This window comes from Furipterus horrens, unplaced genomic scaffold (genome assembly GCF_987537825.1).
Source record: "Furipterus horrens unplaced genomic scaffold, mFurHor1.1.pri manual_scaffold_1, whole genome shotgun sequence".
Classification (NCBI taxonomy): Eukaryota; Metazoa; Chordata; class Mammalia; order Chiroptera; family Furipteridae; genus Furipterus; species Furipterus horrens.
The window spans coordinates 201,323,761-201,341,985 of NW_028327171.1; the positions used below are offsets into that span (position 1 = coordinate 201,323,761).

An 18,225-nucleotide genomic window follows, 5' to 3' on the forward strand; every position below is an offset into this window, starting at 1 on the left:
CTTGCTTAAAGAATATGGAACTGCATTCTCTAAGATCTCTATGGCCCTTCTCTGTCAGAAAATATAGTCCCTCAAAATAGTATAATTATAATGAATTCTGTTTTATTTAACAAATTCCAGATATTCAAAAAACAAGTCTAAGGTTTGTTTCCCTGATTGATAGGATGATACCAACTTATGAAAGAAATGTGTACAAGGTGTGATTTTACAGTGACAAGGCTAGCTCATTAGCTCAGACTTGTGGTTTATAGAATCCAGTTCATTAATTACTCTCTACATCTCCTTTAGGCATCACAAAAGGACCACTTTTATGGACCATCCTTACTCTATAAAGATGACACCATTCATCCAATGTCAGCAAGACATGAACTTTGAACTGTTTGCCCAGTGTCGGCGATAAGTTATGCTAACCTATCCATACTTGTTACTAAGTTACTCCTTATGACTAGTGACAGATGGCTGGAGTTAGGGGTACAGATTATGGCCAAGGAAGAAAATTATTTTCTGTGTGAGTCTAACTGGACCACGAAGGGATTTGCAATCTTGAACTAATTAGCGCTGTATGCTAACCAACTGAGTTAATGAGCCTAGAAAAAGCCACAGTTTAGTCTCCATAAGAGTCCAAACACATATGTGTAGACATATTCATCCATGATGAAAAGAATGATCTTGCCATTGAGGAAAACATAGTTAAAATCACTCGTCACGTAAATTTTATATCACTTCTCTTATAACAATGCACGTAGTTAACCTACTTGTCTTACTGGCAGAGGGGTTGGTGTTCTGCATCATGATATTAGTAAACATAAGGCCATTGCTCTTCTCATGCTTCACCTCTGCATATCCAAATTGCTCCTTCCAATAGGAAGGAAGGATTGGGAAATACCATGGAGCTGCCATGCCGTATGTACCTGTAATAAACATGTATTAGGAAAATTAGCTATTAATTGATTACTAATATTAAACTCTAAAAGCTAAATAACAGATTACTACATATGGTTCAGGAAGTAGTTTAATTTTTTTGATACTGTATAAAACTAAAGAGTGGTCTCAGTTTTCAAAGTAAAGTAAAAAACATAGCTTTAAAAAATATTCTCTCCTTTTTGAACAGCTTCATTGGGATATAATTATATATCATAAAATTTACTCATAAGTACAGAGTCAGATGACTTTAGTAAATTCATAAAGTTGTACAACCGTCACCACATATTAGAATACTTCTATAACTTCAAAAAGTTATCTCATGCCCATTTTAAGATAATCCCTGCTCCCACCCAGTCCCAGACAATCACTAATCTTATTTCTATCTTTACACATTTGTCTTTTATAGAAAGTTTATATAAATAGAATAATACTCTTGTATTCATTTACAGCATTTACAAATATAAATATGGCTTCATGGAAAACTTCTAAGCATGTGAGAAATTATGACCACTTGAGAGCTAGGAAGGGAAACTCCAACTAGTCATTTTCCATTAGAATTAGGTAAATTCTCATTAGGATGAAGAGACTTGAAAAGACTGGATTCCATGCTTCTTAATTCACTCCATCCTTTAAAGAAATATCAGAGGAGGAGCTCACTAGGTGTATTATCTCATCCTGAAAAAATTTTAGTTAATTTTGGAATTTAAATATTTATTTTTAAAAATTATATATGGTAAATCAAATATTAGAGAATATACATTAGCCAATTCCTAGTGGTGACAACCATAAGAAGCAGGTATGTATAGGAAGTAAGTCCATACCTGGGAAAACATTCCTGACATACCAAGCAATAATGAAATAAATGAAAGAGTCAGCTACAATCAGACCGCACAACCAGCCGAAGGAGGTGGTGTCATCCTGAATCGGTGAGCTGTACATATTTTCCCACTGAAGACCTATAAAGTGAACACACATATTTATTCTTGTGTGAGATGTATTGCAGTTTGGAACAATAAAATCCACATTTAAAGAAAGGAGCCTACCAATGCCCTGCTCTTCATATCGTGCGATATATTGACTCGCATAGCTGAATGCTGTTGGCGATAGAAGACTCTGTGAAGAAAACAAAGCAATGAGAGCTCTTCCAGATTACATATTTTCATCCAGATGGATCTTAACATACTTAAAGCTTTGGACCCATGTAGATAAAATCATGTTTAAAAATACAGAGGTCTCTTACCAAGTATGCTACAACTCTGAAAGGAGAGAAAATGGCAGAATATGAACTGAAAAATTATAACTTGAAAGATATTTGTCAGATATCCAAATATATATAGAAAATTATTAAATGTTTCTCAGCAACTTATAAAATAGATAAGTACAAAGTAATGCAATGTTAAGACTAAAATCAAATGAAATGTTAGAGGCCAGCCAAAATGTGTTTTTACTTCATAAATTGATTTCAGATAACAGAAGTATTGATAAAAACACTAAAATATCAATTAATTGAATATTTATTATTGCAACAAACTAAAATTTTAAGTTTCGTTTAAACCCAAAGTAGTCAAAATTACATGGAAGTTATTTATCACTTTTTATTTCTTTATGGCAAGCAAAGTTGTAATATGGCTTTTAGTCAATAAAGAGGTTTACTTCTGCTTTCCAAAGTTCATAATCTTAATGCTTTCACTAAAATTCTTAAATTAATTTAGCACATTTGAATTAAAAGGCAGAAAAGAATTCAAAATTGATAATATATTGCCAGTGCATTTGTTCTTATGCTTGTAAATTATATTGCATGTTATGAAAACCATGAAAATCATTGATATATGAGAATAATTCCAGTAATAGAGGCTTTAAAGTCAGAATTATTGATACTTTTTAAAATGTGACATGTTATATTTTTACTGTTCTTTCTTCAGGAACTATTTCTCAACAGTATCAACTTATGATTTTAGAAACTATGGGGAAAGTGTTTCCTTTTCATAGTCTTATAGTTGTATGGTATACAATGATGCAGAAAAAATTATCATTAGGACAATTAAGCTTATTTTGGCATCATTAAAGTTTTAAATTTAAATAAGTGTACATGTACTTTCAGTTTGAGAGTGTAAAACCAAAACAAAAAAGGGTCCATTTTTCTCACACACTGGCCATTCCATGTGACAGCTGACTCACCATGAACACTTTTACTACATAGCTCAACTCATCATCAACTGTAACCATAACAATAAATGGGAAAAAGGCAATGATGTAGATGAGGCTTCCAATCAGAGCTGCGATGTTGGTGTTGTTAAAGAAGACACTGATGAGATAGCTCATGGCAATAACCGAGAAGCTGTAGTCCGAAAAATACAGGAACAAAATGAACCCGTTTGTTTTAGGAAGAATATTGCCAAACTTGAGTATAATGATGAGGATGACGATGGTAACCAGTAAAAATCCAACACTCTCTATCAGCCAGGCAAAAAAGTGGCTGCAGGAGTTCACACCCATCATCTTCATGTACTGCAAGAAGGAAAAAGTGTTAGCTGCTGCTCAAGCTCATATATTCCCAAGTAACAATTTTTCTGTGCCATGCAAAAATACCCATGAAATACTCACATATATGAATTAGGTAGGCATCTTAATAATTTTCATAAGTCAAGTATTGGTCTATACATGCTACATGATGTTAATATGACCATTTATTCTAGCCCATCTTAGATTGTATGCTTATGCTCCCAGAGTGCCCAGAATATAATGAAATAATAAATAATTTTGATGGTGAAGTTTTTTTCTTCTACAATTCCATTTTATAACTGGTATCTAACTGATGTCTCCAGATTAAGTTAGTTTAGAGTAGACTATCAAAATTTACGATATCCCCTGAAGAATTCTACAACATGAGAATGACATTTGTGCAGTCGTGATTATTTCCAGCTAGTGAAAACCATGGCAAATTCAATGTTGGGACTGATATAATAAAACTACATAATTTTTTAAATAAACAGTCAATATTCATGTTCCTGGAAGAAATAAAACAGATTTGATTCCTGAGAATTTGAAACATGGAAACTTTGAAGGGAGGCTTTCTGTCCCCATCTTTAACATCACTGGCAGTCTAGGTCAAGGTTGTCATATTTGTTCCCCAAAACACATTCCTACAGTCAAAATTAACTCATATATCTTAGATATTCTATATCCCTTTCTCAATTAATATTTCTTTATAACTTGGTGATACTCATAGAAGCCAAGGTATTTACAAAGGTAGAAAAACAGCCCAGCATGATGTGTTTGTGCATTAACTCAGAAAGATTCTGAAAGATCTAAAGCCCCCTGGACATTGGTTGTCTTGAATTTGGTGACATGTGATACTTTGGGGGAACCTGGATATCCTGGCCTCTAGTTTTAATAATTCATAATTAATATTAAGCTTCTGAATCCAGTATTTTATAAAAATAACCCAAAATAAATATTCTACTAACTTTATAATCCCCACTTTTTTAACTTAACTTGTCTAGAAAAAATATTAGGAAATGCACTGGATCTTTCGCTCTGTAAGCAAGAGAATGAATTTTACTTTCTGCCTTTATAACTTACCACATTTTGATAACCCTGCTGTTCTGGTTGTTACCATGGAAACAGCTACCTGACTGCCAATAGTTTAAGCTGTGTGCTTTAAACTAACCACCACCGAGAAAAAGCCTCTGACTTTTCCTCTTAACTTCGCCCTTTCCTCACCCTGTTTTCTCCCTACTGCTTCACTCTTCCCAGGCCCTATCACCATTTGATGTCAAGACTCTACCTATGTTTCCATAAGAATAGATGTGTGGGTCAAAGTAAAAATATCAGCACGGAGCAAAGATTCACTCTGGAGGTTTACTCCAATTGTCACTTATCCATCATTGAAAACAAAATTGCATTTTGATGTGAAAAAAGACCTCATAGATCTTATTTTAGAAATTCTTTCCATGTACCCCAACCCATTTGATATAATTATTGCATCATGTTTCATGACTACATTTCAGAGATATGCACCCACTCAACTATGATCATGATATGTTAGCTTTTTATTTGACTTTCTTTCTATTTCTATTTTGAGGTGCTTTTTTAACTGAGTTTCTGCCTTTTTAAATATAATTAATGAGGAGTTATGGAACCCATATGGCTATTCCAAAGCTAATAATATTCACCACCAAATTTATGTGGCCTTCACAAAAGTATCTATTCTCCAAAGTATGTCAGTAGGAGACAATGTTAATATATTTCCCAAAGTGGGTATAAACTATCCAGGACACTATTGAGGACATAAAATAAAGTTGACTCCATGAGCATAAATGGGTTTTCCTTCCCTGACGATTGAGAGCTGCAGTACAACACATTTATATATTTAGAAAGTTCTCCATTCATTGCCTTGTTAAAGTATAATTGGGCAGACCTGAAGACCAGGACTAAAGGTGCTTATCATTGTAGTTTTGAAAATTTTGAGACTTGAGATCAGATTCCTATTCCTAAGAATGGTAAAAGGTGGAGACTGATTATTGCCTTTGATAAAAACAAATTGAGTTAGGTGCTTTCAAAATACTCACTACTTAACATGCTAGCATGAAACAAACTTCAGTGTTAAACTTCAGGGTTTTATGCCATGAGAACAGCTGTTTTCATAAAGAGCCAGAGCATGTAAGTCATCCATAAATTATCCAGATTCACTGTCAATTTTGTTATAATAAACAAGACCAAACTTGCTGATGGAAGATGGTCCACAGAGAATGGTTGGCTATGCCTTCTTGGATGGCATTGGTTGCTCCTCAAAGTGACAGCCGTGGGGTGCCAGCTTTGTAAGCAGAGTCATGTGTGTCATGCCTCCAAATCTGTCACAACAATTAATCAATACCTGATAACCTGCTGCTCAAGGAAAACCCTTCTGGACAGTGGCCAAAGCCTGCCCCAGTTTATGGCAGAAAATAATGAGAAAAGATTCGGTAACATTTTGCATAAATATGTTGCCACATTCAAGAGAAGCTTATGAACTGGGGCTGGCATTAGTGCTATCAGGAAAATAAACCATAATTATTCATATATTTACTTGACAAGTATTCATATATTTAATGGAATATTTACTTATTCAATTCAAAAAGGATGTCAAGCACTAATTTGTAAAGAATATTTTCTACCTCCATTTAAAAAATTCTCTTGAATATATATTAAAAGGATGCACAAGATGTTGTGATCATTACTTGGAATGTTCCAAATTTCCACTAGTGGAATGAATATGTATGTCAAAAAAAGCATAAAAGCTAAAGTGAAGCACCAAAGGACTAAAAATCCTTGCAGAGTTCTTGGTAACATCTCTGAAGCTAACAGGTATTTTAGTTTACCTAACTAAACTGAGAAAGAGCAACTCCAACTGAATATGAGCACTAAAATTCCCATAAATGACTTATATTAGATCAAATGGATGAAACATATCAGGAAAATAATATATAATATACACATATATATTATATGTAAAAAGGACTGTTCTATGTATTGTAAAAGCAGCTTTTATATGGCTTTTATATTTTGATTTTTAAAAGCAAAGAATGCAGAAGACCCAATTGAAAAAAAATTTTAATACTTTTTAAAAACTACAGTCTTAATTTCATCAATAAACTTATTTATCATTTATATTTGTGCTAATTTCTTTAGCAAGTTAAAGGAATTCATTGGAGTCATACCATAAGAAAGTAAAAGATTAATGGTTTCATTGAAATAACAACTCACTTGGTTTTGCCCAGATTTGAGAACAATTACAGAAGAAAAATAGTTGTTTTTTTACTTTTTGGATTTAATTTGGAATAGAAGGAAGCAGAGAGTGGGTAGCTTTATACCTTAACTAAATATAAAACAATGGCATTAAAAAGTGACTTTGAATCTCTGGTAACCTAAGAGATTATCATCATCTTCAAAAGATTCTATGCTAGTAAAATAAGGTTCAATAAGATTCTATGCTAGGAGAGTTGGATGGGAAGTCAAAATACTTGAGTTCTAGCAAGGTCTACTGTTAACTAGCCCCATAGCTTTCAGCAGGTCACCTACCACTTCCTGTGTTCAGCTTTTTTATCTTTAAAAGGGAGGAAGTTAGTTTAGAACAATGGACAGTGGAGGGAGGCTGAGCAGGAGACACCGGGCATATTCTACTCATTCTTCACCTGCTTCCATTCATCTCATAAATAGACCCGATTCCTTTGAATTTAGGACACCACCGATTTTAAGACATGCCATTATTTTACATGCAACCAAGAAAGAAAAATAACTGCCAAATAAATTATGACACCCTATTAAACGCATCCCAATTTCAGAGGCTTTAAAATGTGTAGGAAAAAATCATTACCCTGGAACTGATAAAATATGTATAATTGAATGTTTCTTCTCTTTTGTCAGTGAGAGAGCTACATTCTGGAAATATAGTGCTGAGTGAAGTCTTGATGATAACACTCAGAAAATTTAAGGGATTGGACCCAAGTGAATATGAACTGGAAGACTCAGAGCCTGATTCTCTGATTCCAAGTTCACTGATCTTTCATGATCTTTCATTATATGACTTTGACCTCCAAGATCAGGTGGTTAAATTTTGAAGGCAGATGCCTGAAAAATGAAGACAGAGCTACCAAGCAGAAACTGGTTCACTGTTTAAAATTACTTTTATGTCTTAAGTTGAGAAAGGATTCTTCATTATGCTTTGATAATTTTTTGGTGACATATATAAATGCACTTAGAAACTACCATTTTTAAGACATACAATAATATGATGTATGTATTTTATACATATATATATCACATATATGTATATCCACACATATTTATTGTGTGTTTCTACCACAAATAGTATTTTTAAGGTAGATATTTATTTTGAAGTAGAAAATAACTTAGTTGTTATCACAGTTTTCTACCTCAAAGTTTCTCTTTAATCTTTGAAGATTCACTTCTAAGTACCAGGAATCTGAAAGAAAAATATAAGGTAAAACTTGCAACCAAAATCATGGTCCAAGGCATGGATTCAAGTTTTTAAATTGGAACTAAGAAACCATGGTAGCCAGTCCTGAATACAACTGGGTTCAAGCCAGAGGAGGCGACATTGACCAACTTGTAACTGAAATTTGAAAATGCAGCTGTGAGGATCGACCAGAAACTAAACAAAGAAAGGTAGCAGGTGTCGGTTCAGACTATATGACAGCCTTGGAAGCCTGATGTGGAACTAATAAAAACATGAAGCCATAATTTATGCCTTGTGCGGAGAAATCATCAATTGCCGAAAAGCACTGGCAAAGTGAGTTTGAAAAGTACAATTAGACTAACAGGTTACCCTAACCTCATTATCTCAGATTGTCAGCCAGGACTTGCAATAATTATTGTGCTCCCGTTCTGAAATGTTCCTGTTTTCTCTTTGCTTGTGAATGTAAGAAGGGACTTGTTATAGGATGAGAAGATAAAATAATTTCTATTACAACACAATCCAAAAGTCACACAATGCTTTTTTGTAAATTCTAAAAAGAAGTAAGATATTTGGGATTTGGCGATAATGATGAAGAATATGCTCAAGAAGAGTTCATGCTTTACATCCTAGATACTCCCTTCCGTTGTTACATTATTAACTGAATCAGTCAGTAGCTTAACATAAATTCTTAGCCTACAAATCATGAATTAGTGGGAGATAGAGGAGAAGATAATTGAAGGAGCCAAGTTATACTGGAAAGAGAATTTGCTTCCTGAGAGCAGAAACAAGCCATATGTCTCTGTCTCTGTCTCTATGTCTCTGTCTGTCTCTGTCCATGCCTATGTCTCTGTCTCTGTCTATGTTTATGTCTCTATGTCTATGTCTGTCTTTGTCTCTGTCTCTATGTCTTTGTCTATCTATATCTAGAGTTGACTCATGAACAACACACATCTGAACCTCATGGGTCCACTTACATGCATATTTTTTAAATAAATATATAGTCAGCCCTCTGCATCACTGGGTTTTACATTCCCAGATTCAACCCACTATGGATCAAAAACAGTATTTTCGCTCCATGGCTGGGAATCTGAGAATGGGGAGGGTGGACTGCATGCACTGATCTATGACAATTTATATAAGCAACTTGAGCATCTGAGGATTTTGATCTGTGGGGGTCCTGGAACCAGTCTTCTGTGGATACCAAGGGATTGAAGTTTTGGGGGAGTCAAAAGGGATATGTAAATTTTTGACTATGCAAGGGTCAGCGCTCCTACTCTGCTCATTATTCAAAGGTCAACTCTAGATCTATACTTATATTTACATCATCATTAGGACTCATTTAGTTAGCATGCCAATAATCTTCTTGCTTTAATAGTATTATTGTTTTTAATACTTCTTCTGTTAGATCTTAAGTCCTATAGGTAACTTTCTGGGCAAAAAATTAGTCTTAGAATCATAAATTGTACTTAGATTTTACTCAGAATTATTAAGATTTTGTTTTTCAGAAACACTTACATGTAACATCTACATAATTTGGGGGTGGGGATAAAAATATTGCCTTTTCAGCTGCCTTTTTGATGCATAAAATATATTTCTAATTCACAAGGTATGGCTCAGGCTTTCTGAGTTTGTATAGGTACAATGCAAATCATAGTAATTAATTATTATAGGAATATACCTTATTCACAATAAGAAAAAATTCTCAACGTACCTCATGAAGCCGGAGGTCTTTTTCATAAACAAGCTTTTTTACAAATGCAGCTATAAATACAACCCAGGCAACCATGAGCACAATTGGAAGAGAATAAGAGACACTGGTTAGGAAGCTGTAAAAAAAAACAAAAACAAACAAACAAAAAGAGAAATCCAGTGACCAAAATGAATGTCATACTTGCAGATAGCAATAAAAAGAAGACACTCCTCCTTACACTTAAATTATACTGCTTTTTAAAATTGAGAATAATCATTGATATACCTTTTACTTATGAAATGTGAAGCTGATCTAACAGTAGGCACATGATTTTCTTGCTCTAATGTTGCAAGAACAACAACAACAAAAACAGCTCCGAATTGCTAGATAAAATTGCCATATTGTTTAAAGTGTGTTTGAGTATGTCTTGTCCCAGAAAATTATTATATATATATATATAATTGCTAGGCTCAAAATCCTTCTGCCTAAACCAAATTCTTATCTAAAAGGCAAATTTAAAATTACATGATAATTGGTTTATCTAGCTAAAAGCTGTATCTTCCCAAATTACTGTATCCACCTACTCTGGAAGCTCATAGTGATTATTAAACTAAATTTCCCAATAAGATAAAATAAAGCTCAAAGGATTCAGTTTAGAATGCAGACAAAGAACTTGGCTTCTTTAAGATAATGCTTCAGGAGATTTTTCATAGACAGTATAGAAATGTTTTTCTCTGGTAATATGCTAACCAGAGGGTCAGTGAAAGACCTCATTGGGACCCACATATATTCCCGAGTGACCTCCCATGGTACCTGAAAGTTCCAACACAGTATTTCTCAAAGTTGAACATTCATCAGAATCACCCAAAGGGCTTATTGAAACACAGATTTCTGAGCCCCACCCATAAGCTTCTGATTTATTACATCTGGGATGAGGTAAGAAATTTGCATTTTAAACATTTTCCTGGAGATGGGGTGCTGCTGGTCCAGGGCCTTACACTTTGAGAACCATAGCTTCCTACCTTAGCCACCTTTCTATGAGCTGAGCAAATGAGTAGCTCTCAGTAAGGGAAGCTCTACATTGATTTGTTTTGCATTATTAGGCTCCACCAAAGCTTTTACGAGGAGAAAGATCCCAAGGCCATTTCCCTTTTAATCTATAAGGCTAAGGAATTACCTTCAAGTTCCGCCTGATAAATACAAGTATTAATGGAACATGACATCACCATCATTCATTCTCACTTTAGCATCCCGAGTGTAACACCATCAGAGATAGGAGGGGTTTTTCAGTGCAAAAGGAGTGAGGGTTGGGGCCATATCCAATGTTTTTGGTTCCTAGGAAACTGTCTGGCCTGAGGTAGGCATTTAAAGGATATTTTTTGAATGAATTTTGTCCTGGTTCAGGTCCAGCCTTATGTGGTTTCTCGTGCGAGCATTAGGCAAAAGCCCTCATCCATTAATAACAAACCCCCATAGTGATTCTCTTGAGTAACTGTATATTTTAGATTTGATACAGGATAAACAACAACAAAAATGCTGGTCTTGCAACCTAAGGACCAGTGCGCTACCAGTTTTACAACTTTGGACAAGTTACTTAACCTTTTTGAATTTTCATTTTTCTCATCTGGAAAGTATGGTCAATAATACCTGCCCCCATTTACCTTATGAGGTTCTTGGGAGGAACAGATGAAATAACATATGTGAAAGCACTTTGTATGCAGCACAGTTTATATGTGCATGTAAAGCATTATGATCATCCTCCCATAGAAATACACGGTACGATTACTTTTAGTCTTAAAAGAAACATCCACATACCCATCATCCCAGGTAAAAAAAATTGACAAGGGGTAAAAAGTGAGCAAGGAAATAGGTAAGAGTTTTCATTTAATTGAACCCACGGGTCTTTACTGTTTTTTTTGTTTGTTTGTTTTTTGTTGTTGTTGTTTGTTTTTAATATCTTGTTTATTTATTTTTAGAGAGAGGGGAAAGGAGGGAGGAAGAGACGGAGAGAAACATCAACGTGTGGTTGGTTGCCTCTTGCATGCTCCCAACTGGGGGTCTGGCCTGCAACCCAGACATGTGTCCTGCCAGGGAATCAAACCAGTGACCTTTGGTTTGCAGGCTGGTGCTCAATCCACTGAGCCACACCAGCCAGGGCTACTGTTTTTTAAAAGTAGTTTTTCTATTACAGTTGTTTCATTTTCCTCCCATTGCTCTCCCCTGCCCTGCCTCTCTCCTCCCTCTCCCACAGTCAATCCCCACCCTGTTGTCCACGTCCATGTGTCATTTACACTAAGTCTTTACTGTTAATGCACGTCACTGCATTTCACACATGCTTTAGACTGCAGAGTCCTGACTGGCCTCCACTGTCAGCAGTTCGCCTTGACAACCCACTGACAAAATCCTCACCTGTCTGCCCCGATCACTGCTGCACAAAGCATTATATAACCTCTTCTCATCTATATATAGCTCTTGAAGCTATGCATCCATACAAAGAAAAAGAAAAAAATCCAAAAGCATCTGAATTGCATAGAAAATGCAGTAAGTTGGCTGAATAATGAGTACAATTTCTTTAAAGTAATGTTCGGCCTCAAGCTTTTGTGTATGAGAGAACAGTCTTCTAACCTTTATTTTCTTTTTTTACTGTGTCATAGTGGAAGAGCCATTCAGTGCTACCTGACTGGCAGATTTCTTGAACATTCAAATTCAGTTTTCGAAAAGCATGATTCCTTACATCTTTTGTTCATTCAACAAAACCACTTCAGATAAACATTCCTAGCAAGTGTACTAATAGTATATTACATGGTTTTAGGTAGCACTGTATTTATCTTTTGATGATGTGTTCCATCAAAATTTTCTTTACAATTGACCACTTAGTGACAGGTTTTTAATTAAATGAGAGTTGGGAGAAATTTTGAGATTGTCTCATTTAACTCCCTCATTTGGTTATAGAAAGGTAAGACCAGCAGAGAGTAGGTAACGTGAAAATCACGCAGTCCTGCACTCAAGGCTGGAGTCCAACGTTCTGCATTCTGGCAGAGAAAACATGGATCGTTCAGCAGGAACGATCCCATCATGTTGGTAACCATGAGCAGCAATGTTAGAGCTATGCCCTACAGCGTGGACCAGAACCTTTCTTGGAAACAAGCATTTGACAAAGGTTTGGTGAATATTATTATCTCTTTCCCTTAATACATGTGAATGAATGGACAGAAATGAGTTCTCAAAAAAGTGGCTGATTGTTAATAAGGGCTGAATGTGTACAGACTTACTTGTCTTTCATATAGCAGGGATAAGGAATTGCTTGGACCTGGACTGCTATTTCCTGGGAGTTTCTTCCAGTCTGCAATTCAATGATTGCTCTTTCAATATTATCCTGTAAGTAAACAAAAGCCCTGCCGTAGATCTGGTTGTGTGATGGAGAATTATGTGGCCCTGGGGCCCAAATCTTAGTCCTTATGTTTCTTGTAGTCTGTGACGTCTTGAGACTCATGCGGATGGTATATTTTATGACAGGAGGAAGAGAGACATCTTCAGAGTCATAGGCTCTGTGTTGGCTTCTGTTAGAAGGAAGCTTAAAAATAACACCTAAAAATAGAGTGGCAACAACAGCAGAAAGGTTATTTTATGGTTGACATTATTCATTGTTTGGGAGGTACACACACATAAGGGACTTTCAAATGGGCAATTGAGTAGTAATGTGACAGTAAGTTCAGGGTCCCAATTTATAGAAAAAATGGCTAATTGGCAGTAACAACCTTAGCGATTCAAAGCAAGAGTTTGAGGATATAATCATAAACTAAGTGTCCAGATTAAATATATCACTCTAAGCCACTTACTGAAATAAAAAACAAAAACACACACTTTACAATGAATAATCTCGATAATTACAAGGGTTGATTCAACTTTACCCTGTAACTATGAAATCCTTTTCAGTCTTAATTTTAAGCATACCAACAAAATTACACATAAATTGAAGGCTGCTTGGATGATATGGCTGGTTGACTACATGAAAGGTTCTTGTTTCTAAGGACATCAGAGGGGACAGTGATGACCTCCACCCCCCGATTACTTTACTGAGTTCTGGATAAAAGAGGCAAGGGAAGAATTTGGCCAATTTTAATACAAAGAGAAGTTCAAACTCTAGTAGAATAACACTTACTTCCAAAGAGTTCATTGCTTTTGGAGAGTCTTTTAGCTTCTCTCTCCATTTCATCTATACTTTCTGCTGCCTGAATACGATCATATAAAACACAGGAGGAAATATTTACTGATAGGGAAGATAGTGTGTTCAGATGATCAATGAGGTCAATGCTGTTCTCTAATTTCAGCCTTAGAATGTCTGAAGAAGCAAAGCAAAACAGACAGAAAGCATGTTATAACATTGTATTAGAATGTTGTTTCTTCTAGTAGTAATGAGACAAAACAATGATTTGGTAAGTATATGCTAAACTAGACTATAAGTAATAAAAAGTTGTAGAATTTACTCTAAAAAGATCTAGTACTCTAAATTCAGGAAAATGTGTCCAGTTGTGCAAATATTCATTAAACAGAATGTTCAATTGCAAGTACAGTAAACTCAAGTTCAAAGAATAATACACAGTGAAATAAGTCAGGCAAAGAAAGAAAAATACCATATGATATCACCTAATACAGGAAACTAAAGAACAACACAAACAAAAGAACTAAATAGAACAAAGAGCAGAATAGCAGTCAATAGGGGGGAGGGGGGAGGGAGAGAGGGGGGATAAGTGGGGGAAGGGTTTAGTCAAAGAACCCGTATAAAAGACTCATGGACACGGACAACGGGGAGGGATATGATTGCGGGAGAGGGGGTGGGCTGGGTGGGGGAGAGAAATGGGAGAAAAATGGGACAACTGTAATTGAAAAACCAAAAAAAAAACAAACAAAAAAAAAAAAAAGAAGAATACAAGCTAATTTAAAAGTGTATTCTGCTACAATTTAATTAACCAATCACTAAATGTGAAAAAAATTTTAATGTATCTATATGCAATTAGAAAGAAAATTATAAACTAGAGACGAAAGTTTTAAATAAGCAGTAATGCCTGTTTTGTTCAGGGAATGGGAATATAATAATTTAAACAAAGGAAAGTATGCCTAGTGTGTAGAACAAATAAACTGTATCATTCAATAAGTTGTGCTAAAGAATCATTTCTTAGGGTACTGTGAGATCTATGTCACACATATAACTTTCTAATATTGTTTGATTTAAAACCTGTGTGGGTTATCTCTACTGATATCTGTGTTAATCTAGATTAAATGATCAAGATTTTATTTTAGGTATTTACTCAGGAAGAAAGAGAATTTAATTGCTTTTCAATTTCATGATTTCTTATTAGGAAATCAATGGAAACAAAGGGCAAATATGAAATTGCAAGTTAATAAATCACTTGGCCAATTAAATTTTTACTGATTTCATCATTGTGAATACTGAGAAGGCTGTGAATATCATAAATCCCTCCTCATAGAACCCAAACAGGTCTTTGCCATTGTCCAATATAAGACTAAATTTCTAGCAGAAGGCAACTTTTAAAATTCTAATTGTCATTAGAATTTAAAATGAGCAAAAGAGAGATGTACAGCGGTGGTCTTTGTCACTACAAAGAACACCCCTAGTGCCTAATTGCAACTGGGACTTACAGAAAAATTCAGCAACTGGCTGTGATAGGAAATAACATGTGGGAAAACAAACAAAGAGACCAGTTCACTTAAAAATATTAGTGGCAGAGCCATGCCTTCACTCCACATCTTCTGATTAAGACAAAAAATGGAGGCTCACAGAGGTTAAAAAATTTTTCTAAGGTCACACAGCTAGGAAGGGGGCAGCTCCAGATCAGAACTCATAGACTGACAACAGAGACACTGCACTCTCAGCCATTGCAATAGAAGATGCCAGTAGGTTTTGACAATGAGGGGGAAGACTGTTGGTTTTTGGATCTGAAGAAAGGGGAACCATTTGACTTAGCCTTTGAGGAAAATTGGATGGGAAATCTGACTGCCATTACTTGAAGGAAGTTACAGGAGGACTTAATTTATCAAAAAATTTTATCCAAATACTTCTAATAGGAAAGAAGTTGCAACAAGCACATACTTATGTGTCTGTGATATTACCTAGACTGTATCTATAAGCAAAAAATATCTAGGTGACTGAACTTCTGGTCAAGTTAGAGGTGTAGGTAGACAAGCTTCACTTCCTAAACAACCACAAAAATAATTTCAACTAAATCTCAAAACAAACAACACCCAGAATTGTCAGAAAATGTGGAAGTCTGACAACCAAGGATTTAAAGAAAACACATTCATCCAGACAAGTGGCTTTTACAGAAAGTCAAAGCAGCTCTACCTAATACACAGAAACAAACACAGAGAGGGTTTCAAATTGAGGAGACAAAGAAATATGGCCCAAATGAAAGAACAGAACAAAACCCCAGAAAAAGAACCGAATGAAACAGAGACAGCCACCTATCAGGATGTTTAAAGAACTTATTGAGTATGGCAACAACATAAAGGAAGAAATGAAGGGTATGCTAAGTGAAGTAAAGAAAAATCTACAGAGAATTAGCAGTGAAGGGAAAGAAGCCAGGATTCAAATCAACAATTTGGAACATAAAGAAATAAACATTCAGCCAGAACAGAAAGAAGAAACAATAATTCAAAATAACAAAGATAGTATAAGAAGACTCTGGGACATCTCTAAACATACCAACATCCAACGTCCGAATCATAGGGATGCCAGAGGGAGAAGAGGAAGAGCAAGAAATTGAAAACATACTTGAAAAAATAACGAAAGAAAACTTCTCTAATTTGGTGAAGGAGATAGACATACAAGTCCAGGAAGCACAGAAAGTACCAAACAAGTTGGACCCGAAGAGGAACACACCAAGACACATCATAATTAAAATGCCAAAGGTTAGAAATAAAGAATCTTAAAAGCAGCAAGAGAAAAGAAGAGAGTTACCCACAAAGAAGATCAGCTGATTTCTCAAAAGAAACTTTGCAGGCAAGAAGGGGCTGGCAAGAAGTATTCAAAGTGATGAAAAGCAAGGACCTACAACCAAGATTATTCTATGCAGCAAAGCTATCATTTAGAATGGAAGGGCAGATAAAGTGCTTCCCAGACAAGGTAAAGCTAAATGAGTTCATCATGACCAAACCCTTATTATATGAAATTTTGAAGGAACTTATTTAAGAAAAAGTAGAGAATCAAAACCATGAGCATCAAAAAGACAATAAATTCACAACTATCAACAACTGAATCTAAAAAAGAAAGGAAGAAAAAAAGAAGAAAGAAAGAAAGAAAGAAAGAAAGAAAGAAAGAAAGAAAGAAAGAAAGAAAGAGAGAAAGAAAGAGGAAGAAAAACAAAGCAAACAGCCAAAACAGGGATAAAATCATAGACATGGAGATAATTTGGAAGGTTATCAGCTGGGAGGATGAAGGGGGAGAATGGGGAAATAGTGTATAGATTTATGGATTAAGAAGCATAATTTGTAGGAATAAAATAGATGGGGGGATGTTGAGAATAGTATAAGAAATGGAGAAGCCAAAGAACTTACATGCATGACCCATGGACATGAACTAGGAAGGGGCAATTGCTGGGGGGAAGGGTATACCAGTGGAAGGGGGCAAAGGGAGAACAAGTGGGACACTTTAATGAAATAATCAATAAAATATACTTTTAAAAAAGTTTAAAGTGAAATGTTTTGCTTGATACATATGTTGGTGGGGGAGGGGTAAAATTGTAGATAAACAGTGGCCTCCAGTGGCCATTGGAAATCAACACAGCACTAAGGATTCTTTAAAAATGTTGGTAGACAGACTCAAAGAAAAGCTGTGAAGGTCACTGATCCGCAAATTCAAACTATACGGCACCTTAGATACTAAGTTACTTATACAACATATACAACTACACAAACATCAATTGTTATATTCATTTTAGTTGTCTTAATACTAAAAATCCCATCCTATATCTAATGTTAGGAATGATAAAATTTATATAAGAACTTTGTAGCATATCCCTGATATTTTGGTTCCTTACCTAAATGAGACTTTTAGAGAATAAATACACTAATATTTTTCTTTAATCAAACTGGGCTAGATGACATAAATTCATACAATTACACTGGATAATAAAAATGTAAGCATAATTCCTCCCCACTGGTTTGCAATCTAAGGCACTTTGTCCCTGTAGATCCAGGGAGGAGGAGGGGTACTTGCTCTCCTGCTGCCAGTTTCTGAGGCTCTCAATCCCTTCCTCATACCCCTAGTTGCATAGCAACAATAAATCAGACAGAGTTAGACATCTTGCATCCCTTAGGTTGAGAGTGGGGATGTGGCAGAGAGAGTGTGCGTTCAGATGGTTTCCTTTGATCCTCTTCAGAGCTGGGTTGTTTTAAAGGACCGAGAGAGGAAGATCCAACCTGACTGCTGATTTAGATTTATTTTCTTTTGAATCTTTGCATTGCTTTTGTTTTGCTTTTGCTAACTCTATAACCTCTTCCAGTTCCATTCTGCGTTAGTAAAAGTGATTCTGAGGCCAATGGAAATAAAACGTAGCCAGAAATAAACAATTTCATCCTCCTTTGTCCTTAAGGACTTGCTTTGCTCTTAGCTACCTAAAAATAAAAAGGGTCT

General features: G+C 35.3%; 1 protein-coding gene across 1 annotated transcript in view; it reads right to left on the reverse strand.

The window, feature by feature from the left end:
* Positions 1 to 18,225, reverse strand: part of ABCA12 (ATP binding cassette subfamily A member 12) — a 171,433-nt gene that overhangs the window by 42,973 nt on the left and 110,235 nt on the right. Inside the window, exons 21-27 of the mRNA XM_090283410.1 lie at positions 13,735 to 13,914; positions 12,845 to 13,160; positions 9,594 to 9,708; positions 3,103 to 3,432; positions 1,968 to 2,037; positions 1,746 to 1,880; positions 756 to 911 (exon numbers count right to left, since the gene is read on the reverse strand). Coding sequence (XP_090139536.1) covers positions 756 to 911; positions 1,746 to 1,880; positions 1,968 to 2,037; positions 3,103 to 3,432; positions 9,594 to 9,708; positions 12,845 to 13,160; positions 13,735 to 13,914 — 1,302 coding nt within the window. The remainder of the gene's footprint in view (positions 1 to 755; positions 912 to 1,745; positions 1,881 to 1,967; positions 2,038 to 3,102; positions 3,433 to 9,593; positions 9,709 to 12,844; positions 13,161 to 13,734; positions 13,915 to 18,225) is intronic.